This window comes from Teleopsis dalmanni, chromosome 1, assembly GCF_002237135.1.
Source record: "Teleopsis dalmanni isolate 2A chromosome 1, ASM223713v2, whole genome shotgun sequence".
NCBI classification, from domain to species: domain Eukaryota; kingdom Metazoa; phylum Arthropoda; class Insecta; order Diptera; family Diopsidae; genus Teleopsis; species Teleopsis dalmanni.
In genome coordinates, this window is record NC_051846.1 from 20,576,695 (window position 1) to 20,586,174 (window position 9,480).

Below are 9,480 nucleotides of genomic sequence, written 5' to 3' on the forward strand. Positions count from 1 at the left end.
TCCAAAAATGAGCGCGATCTGTCAGACAGTTCGTTTACGGCAGCTGTTGAAACCAGTTCACCTCAGTAGTGCGTTGCGAAAAAAACAATGGAAAAAAATATTGGACAAAGAGTTTGCATCAAATTTTGTGTTTCGAACGAAATTTCGTGTGCAGAATCGTTCCGAATGCTACAAAAGGCTTATGGGGAATCAGTTTTATCGAAAACTCAAGTTTATGAGTGGTACAAAGCCTTTCAGGACGGTCGTACGACCGTCGAAGACATTTAGCAACGCACTACTGAGGTGAACTGGTTTCAACAGCTGCCGTAAACGAACTGTCTGACAGATCGCGCTCATTTTTGGCATAGTAATTAATGACAGTGCTGCCAAACTACATAAACTTAAAATATCGAAAAATATACAGCGCGCGAATTTTAAATGAGAATTTCCGAAAACTTTTCAGTCTTAATGTAGTCCGTATTAAATTTATAATTTATAATTTATTATTATTTATTATACGGTTCAAATGTTTATTAAGCCAAAAAATGTCTTGCAACGTGTTTTAAACATTAGAAAAGTTAAACTTCAGTAGGTCCCAATAAAATTGTACAGATATTGTATTGTCTTATTGTTCTATATATCTGTCTAATACCTTCTTAGATGAAAACATACCTTCTTCGATCGCATAACACACAATATGCCTAATATAACATCGACTGAATATTATACATCGTAAAACTCTATTAGAAAGATCTTGCAACTCAATTTTAATACTTCAATCATTGTTCTGATTTAGAAGAACATAAAAAAATAAAATTGTTAACCATTTTTAAAAATGTAAATGCTTAGTGGGTTGTGCTTTTTAATCCATCTATACTTTTTATGCCAAAACCAATCAAAACTTCCACAGCTACACGTGACAAATTCTCATCTAATCCATAACAATAAAGTTTTACTGTTAAATTCAAAATACAATAAATAAATATATTCTTCATTCCATATATTGACAAAAATTCAAGTTATTTTATATATGATTTATATTTTTCAAAAACCCACTTGCTATTTGAAAAAATCTAAAACCGTTCTAAATTTGTGCTTTACCAGAAATTAGCATTTTGATTTAATTAATTATTGCTAATTTTGACAAATTCCACAATCCATGCGTAAGAACCTTGAGCTGAGACTAAAAATTCTAATAAAAAAGTGAAAGTATTATAAAACAAAAAAATTAATTAGAAACCATTAATTTAAAATGTGAGCTAATTTGTTTACCAAAACTGGATCAATCTATCAAAAAAGCTGGTATCTAAAGTTAGAAGATTTTTCGTAGGAGAACTTAATGCTCGCGAACAAAATTTTTATTACACGAATATGTAAATTTCTTTTAACACTTAAATCTTTGTATAACAGAAATCCTATACACCATTAATTTCTAATGTTTATTATATTTTTTTAGTGCTAACTAGTTGCACTCCCAGAACTCTTGTTCCGCTATACGTTAAGATCATACAATTTGCAGAATATGTATTCATGAATTCATTCACTAATGAAATCATGAATCCTTTATTCAATATATACCGAGCACTTTCAAGTTTCAGATCTATAGTACAATATCAATTAAATATTAAAGTTAAATATGTAAATCTGTCTTTTCAAAAAAATTTAATATACATATTTCATACTGACATTATAACTTGCATGATATAATGAGTCAAATATGATGAATGAAATTATATATAAATAAAAAAGCTTGAAAGGTCATTAATTACTTATTTGAAACAAAATCTTCACGAAATCTTCTTTCTTATTACTGGAATTTATTGACTGATCACTTTACCCTCCAAGCGCACTTAGCGCATTTTACTCACAAATACTCGAGTTAAAAGTATCGAAAAATTAAAAAATTAAAAAATAAATAAATAAATACAAATAATAATATTAAAAAAAGTGCTACCTACAATCAAACAAAATTAAAAAGCTAGCTCCAGTTAAAAGTATCGATACAGCAAAAATAAAAAAGTGCTACCTAACTGCATCAAAAATAAGCGATTTGAGTAGCAAATTATGTTAATAAATTTCTATATATAAGTAATCTAAAAATACAACATTGAAATTTAGATTTGATAACTGAAGACGATATAAATACATATGAACTATCGGTGAATTTTTTGTCCAAAAATTCTCTTCCTGACCCGAAGCAATGCTCGACAGTCATAACGACTAGATGAGACACAAAATTCAAACAACAAATGATAGATCTAAAGCAAATATAGATTTGCTAATTGTAAACGAAATAAATACACACGAATTAACAGTAAATTTTTTGTCCAAGAATCCTTTTCCTCACTCAGAACAAGGCTGGACAGTTATAACGACTGGATAAGACACACAATTCAAGCAAGAAACGATAGATCCAGAGCAAATATAGATTTATCAAATGAAAATGACACAAGTACACGTATATTAATAGTACATATTTTACCACAGAATCTTATTTTTGACTATGAGAAATGCTAGGCCATAGAAAATGCGACTCCTTAGACTGAAGCACAGGATATTGTAGTTTTACACTTTATGATGGTTTATGAAAAAATTATCTAGTAATTACAAAATAACTAACAAATATTATGTTAATAATTATAATTTTATTATTTATAATTTTTAAATTTTATTTCCTCTTTCTAGTTACTTATTACTGTCCTTTTGGCTTTCGCCTGTGCCGACAACATCGATAAAGATGCACAAATTCTGAGTTATAAGAACGATCCAGCAGATGCTGAAGGTAACTACGCGTACGCCTTCGATACAAGCAATGGTATACAACAACAGGAAGCGGGTAATCCCAACGGTGTTGCAGGTACCTTCGAATTTATCTCACCAGAAGGAGAAAAAATTGCTGTAAGCTACACTGCCGATGAGAATGGTTTCCAACCAGTTGGTGAACATCTGCCAACACCACCACCAATTCCAGAAGCCATCCTTAAAGCACTCGAATACATTGCAGCGCATCCACAGCCTGAAAATCAACACAACTAAAAAAAAAACAACAGTATGAATGAAACAGCAATAGAGGAGGGTTCTCGCAGAGCTTATATTGCGATGGAAAATTTATGTTACTTTCCAAAATTTTACCAGTTTCAACTAGTCAACATGTTCAGATGAAAAACTGGAAATAATTTAAAACTATTATATATATACATTTTTGCTATATCTTTTGTTATATTTTTATTTAAAAATTTTTATGTAAAAATAATTCTCTAAATGAAGCCATAAAATTAAGTTCCAAACTGGAAGATATTTTCTATCTTTTCGATGTATGCGACTGTACAGTTCGGCTTTAGAGGCTGTACAGTTATTTTCGTTCATTGTATTCGCTTTTGTATATATGTATGTATGCATATATCTTTATGCAAAAACACACACATCTTCATATTTGCTATAAACTATACTTTGTTTATTATTTACTGTTTTTTAATTATTATAACATTTAATTAATTAATTAATTTGCTAATTAAAAGGCACCACACATGAAACTGCTTCACATAGAAGTTAAAATAAAAATTTAAAATATATAAAAAACAAAAAAAAAATAAATAAAACTTCTGTATTTTTGGTTTCAGTTTTGCTTTCCTGATTTTAATCTACGGTTTTGCATATTTTCAGAATCATGCAGCGCGAGACCTTCACATTTTAATGTCAAAACAAGTTGAGATCCATTTTTCGTTAAGGTGAACTTAAAAAGCATGGAAATCGCGTATCTATGCAAATTTTTTCTGCTTCTTCTTCTTCTGCTGCTGCTTTAATTCAATACAGTTTAAATGACTTGAGACATTGAGTATTAATACCAACAACAACAATAACAAAATAAACAAAAAAAAAAAAAAACTATGGAAAGACACATTGTTTGGCTCGCAATTTACAAAGAATGAACAACTCTGGTCTGCGGTTTGTAAGCGTCGGGTGCGTTTCTGGACAGTATTGCGCAATGACTGGGCATTATGCAAACCCGTTTTGCTTGCAGGGTTATTAACACTTTCGTTGGGAGATGGCCAATTAAAGAAAATAAACAAAAGCATGAAAGTGTAAACTAATGAAGCAGCAACCAAACGACAACGTGTGAACTTTTTCGTTTCCCGTTCTTTCCTTATCTTTTGTTTCAGTAAAAATAAAAAAAAAAAACAGAAAAAAAAACGTGACGTACACTTGTTCACGTTTTTGTTTTTTCTTGTTGTTGTTTTTTTTTGTTCTTGTATTTTTTTTTTAGTAGCGCTTACAGCATCAACGTTTCAGCTTTTATTTTCTTCTTCTTCTTTTTTCGGGTGAACAAAAATGTAGGTCAATGTTGTGGTTACTCTTTTTGTCATTTTGCGCTCTACATTTGCAGAAAGTATTTTCGGTTTTAAAACTTTAATAATTAGTGTTTTAAAAACTTACCAAAAGGATGATTAGGTATATTTAATTTCAAATAATTATTCTGGAAGTCGATGAATTGATTCGAAGAATGTTAAATGTTAATGTTGAAATTAGCAAATCATAATGAAACTATATTATTCTAGCTTAGATTAGATTAGGTTAGGTTAGATTAGGTTGGAGTGGTGGCCTTGTGTAAAAAGCCCACTTGAGCTCATATAATAACCTACTGTAATACCGCGGACACCAAATAATACTAGGTATTATGCACAATATAGTTTTACTCTGAAGGAAGGAAGTTTATATTATTACTGATTATATTATTACTGATTAGAGCTATTTCAACAGACTGCATCTCATCTAAAATAGTTCACTATTGTGGAGGATATATAAACATACTAGGCAATAGTTTGTCTAGTTTGGGCTCTCGAACATTTTAATACAGCAGAGAACGAACACGCAAAACTGAGTGGACTAGGTGCATCTACAATGGGACCTTTCGTTTCAATTCCTATTCCTTTTACTCACAAATGAAAATTGATTTATGAACATTTTTTGTATATATTGGGTCATATTACCTTAGCAACCAGGTCAAAAGCTACATAGCGCTTATACATTAAATGTAGAGCCTCTAATTTGTTACACAGAAGTAAATTGAATATATCTAAGTTAATATTTGTACTAACGGCGCACTAGACTATAGGATGATTTGGAGCCAGGCACATATATGTCGGAGAAGATAGTGGAATACCTATTACGTGCGATATTCAGACTTGTACAGAACTAAGCTTAAGCTTTTAGCTGCATAGTTGTATTTATTAATGCGTTCCTCTAGTTCTAACATGACCATTCTTATACCCACAATTCCGAAGAATATGATATTAAAACAATTTCTTAGTTAATTGAGCAGAATTCGACTCTCTTTTCTCTTTACCTACCGTTTTTGCAACTTAAATATATATAATATTAAGATATTTGGACCAGTCGCGTATAAGTTGGACTAATATAAAATATACAGTTCGGATATATATACAGTTCTGAACAAAAGTCAAGTCAGCAATTTATCTAAACACCAGCTTGAAGTAAATTTTTGGGTACAATCAGAAATGATAAATATGTATCTAATGTGGGAAATCTTTTTGAACATTAGTAAAGCCCATTAATGTTGTTAAGAAACCTTAAACTTTAACTTTAAAAGCTTAAAATATAACATATTAAAAATTATTGATTATGTTGGAAAACAATTTCTTAGAAGTGAGCTAAAAGATTATGTCGTTTATAGTATATTCAAAAAATATTATTTTAATTTGAAATTATATCATTTATTTCTTAAAAGTACTGGTAGTAGTACTATCATTACGACACTACTTACAATATCTCACGATACAATAAGTCAATACATTTCAGTTTTTTTTTTATTATAAAATTTTTTTAATTAAATGATTTGTTGTAGAGGAAGCAGAGAGGAAGATGTTTTAACTACAACTCATTAATATCTTTCATATGCCATAAATGAAAAAGAAGAAAAACGTATATTTTTAATTTAAAAGCTACAAATGCCTCTCTTGATGTATGCAATACCGAAGATAATCAAATTATTATTACCGGCGTCGTAATAATGCAGCGCACCACAACTTCAATCATCGCGATGAAACTCAAAGACTATTCCAAGAGCTCTTCTACTTATTGGTTTCGTGCAGATTTCCACATATCCAGCAAAAAATAGTTAAAAAATAGGTGAGTATGTTATGCGCCCATTCGATTGTTGCAGATATAAAATATTTTTGAATTGTTTTACGAATTTGTGTCAAAATGTTTGCCAATATTTTGCAATGTATCTCGAATTGAATTCATTACGTCTGTCAGACATACGTGTTTAATTGCTCAAGTTGTACCTAGTAAATAAAAAATCCCATTGTAGTCAGAGTAAATACATTAAGGCGTGAATAGTTTTTATATATAAATATTTGAAATTACAAAAAAAAAAAACGGAAGAAATATATGAGTAGAAACTATACAGTCTTCTCCGCAGAGGTGTTATAAATGTTCACCAGGAAGTATTAAAAGTCTCAAAAGAAAAGGTTTTTTTTTTATTTTATTCTTCTATTTTATTTCATTTATTTTTATAATTATTATTATTTATATTTTTTTATGGTATTTTATTTTCTTTTGACTATCTGTAGAGTAATTACCTGAAACTTTATATTTTTTAAATCCATGCTTTATCACGGCGAAAGAAGTCGGCGAGATTAAAATATAAGCTCTGTGATTTATTAAATTTAAAAAAAAATTAAAAGTCTGAAAATTTACTTTGTATTTATTTGTATAGACTATCAAGAATATTAAATTTTTAATTAAATGAACAGTAATTAGTATTTTAACATAAGAGACGTAAAACAATTACTATTATTATTCGAATGGATACTAATATCCTGCGTTGTGTAAAATGTATTATGTTAATCTACTAATATTATCTATCATGGATTAAATCGTACAATATACTCTGGTACAAGTTTTTCACACTTTATGATTTCTGTAGGTGTTCTGTAATCTTCAGTCCAATCTTCGAAGGGTTATAGTACACAAGTGAAGAAACTAGTTAATCCATTAGGAAACCGTTTAGTTAGTTTATCTAATCTTAAATCAATACATACTGAGTCACAAGTTACCATTGATATTCTTTATATATTTATTTATATTTATAGATCTTGACTTTATGACCGAATATAGTTTATATTCACATTTATTTTTTGTTTGACAGTCATGCATAAGTACAGTCGCTGCAAGTACAAAAGTAAAATAAAAAAGAATAAATAGTAGTATTTGCAGAATATATTATATATATATATAAACGGACCTATTCTGTGCACTTGACAGATTTGTCAAATTCTTTAATAAAATTTTTGATTTTTATAAAGCAGAAAGCTTTTTGGTATTCTGGACACATCTTGACAAATTTCAAAGCTCAAGTACCAAGTGCTTCTCACCACACTATGGTGTAAAGTGTTTTGTATAGAAAACTGTTCGTAATTGTTCGTAACTGTTCGTAAAAAATGCTTGTAAAGAGCACATATTTTAAGTTGCCAAAAGCATTTTTCATGCATTCAAATAACAATAAACAATATGCTTGTAAAGAGCGTATATTTTAGGTAAGAATATTTGTCATGCATGCAAAAAATAAAAAATGCTTAAAAAGAGCATATTTTTATAGTTGTCAACAGCATTTGTAGTACTGACAATTAGCAAGGAATAGAGCTTTTTATTTATGTCACAGAATACCAAAACCTTTACAGCAGTCAATTTTGACAAGTGTCAATGTTTGACAAGTTTATAAAGTGTACAGAATAGGTCCGAAAATATATATGAAACATATATAAATAAATATATTTCTTTAAAACAACTTATATATTTAATAATTATAATGATAATAACCGAAGAAAAATTACGGGAATTTGCTTTTCCTGTGAAAGATAATAGCTTTGTTTGTATTAGATAATTCAGATATGCGATTTTTGCAGCTAACTGATAACTTGAATTTTAAGGCCCAAAATTGGAAAGATTTTGTTGATACCGACACTGATGTATAAGTGAAAAAAGCACCAAGGTCGACATCTCGACCTAAGTTTAATAGGTTCTCTCAATACTACAATATACATATAGAGGAAGTTAAAATTCAAAAAAATATTTTGAATGCATAATGAGAGTACAGATCTCAAAGTCGCAAGTCAAAACTCCTGAAGATAATAGTAATATTGGTTCCGGACAATCCAAATATTTAATAATACTGGCGTTTTTAAATAATACATTTTTCTAGTAGAGATTGCAATGAAGCACCATTAAAACTGTGGAAAAAATATTATTTCAAGACAAATGCTTATTGAATATACGGTAATATACGTCAGTAATGTCATTTATTGCATTGAATGACAAAATCTATGTCTTGAAGGCCAGATCAGCTCTAGTTCTATTGAGTCAGCTTGAGAAGACTGTTTTGACATTTCTAAATACTATTTAATTCTCTGATTAAATCATTAAATCCTGATCGTTAAATATTGATTCATTTTTTTTTTGTTTATATACAGTTATTTAAGATTTTATTTCTCCTTGGTATATTCCCTCCCATATGATAAATAATTAAATAAAATATATAACAAATTCCGAATATTTTTTAAATCTATCTAAAAATCTGAATCAGTCATCTATTCTAATCGTCTAGATCTACAGATCTGAAAGATAATAGAAGAAAAAATTTGATTGCTTTACATTCCCTCCCATATGATAAATAATTAAATAAAATATATAACAAATCCCGAATATTTTTTTAAATCTATCTCAAAATCTAGATCAGTCTTCTAATCTAATCGTCTAGATCTACAGATCTGAAAGATAATAGAAGAAAAAATTTGATTGCTTTTTAATAGATAGATTTTTAATAGATAATGCATTATTATAGATAAATAATATTAACATTTTAATAGAAATTTTGTATTATCTATTGATTTTATAGATAAAGTAAGAACCACAATATATGAAAGTATAAACCCTTTTATACTCCTTTCAAACAAATAGAATGTTTTATGTTCAATTACATATTTTCGTTAGGATCATAAAAATCTATTTTCAGTTAATTATGTTATTTTTGAAAACATGCGGAAATTGAAATATATACTTGAAATGAGGGAAGTACCTTTGAAGAGGAACACAGTAGATATAAATATTAACAAAATTTGTATCAACTATCACTATACGATATTGGATATATTTATAGTTTAATTTCTTAAAATATTTACGAAAGTGAAACATAGTAGTACACATGTGCCATATAATATCACTATAAATGTTAAAAACTTGATAGCTAAATAAGCATTATTAATGTTAATTAAAAACTTTAAATTTTAAGGTTTCTTGGTATATCAAGGGACTATACTAAGATAATAAAAAAAATATTTTATAATAAATCCTTTTTAGAATTATTTTATTTAAGTTATGAAAGCGAAATTGCTTCCATGTAAGAAAAATGAAAGGCTTGGTATTGCTTGACAGTTTTTAAATCCTGGTGATTTTTAATTAGTTCACTCTTCTTATAGGAGA

At 28.5% G+C, this 9,480-nt stretch overlaps 1 protein-coding gene across 1 annotated transcript; it reads left to right on the plus strand.

Annotated features, from left to right (window-relative positions):
- The first annotated feature begins 2,422 nt into the window (after positions 1 to 2,422).
- LOC119677918 (pupal cuticle protein Edg-78E-like) lies at positions 2,423 to 3,470 on the plus strand. The gene is made up of 2 exons (XM_038089509.1): positions 2,423 to 2,437; positions 2,665 to 3,470. Exons 1-2 carry the CDS (start codon positions 2,423 to 2,425, stop codon positions 3,013 to 3,015), a joined length of 366 nt encoding a protein of 121 aa, XP_037945437.1. The 3' UTR covers positions 3,016 to 3,470.
- The last annotated feature ends 6,010 nt before the right edge of the window (positions 3,471 to 9,480 follow it).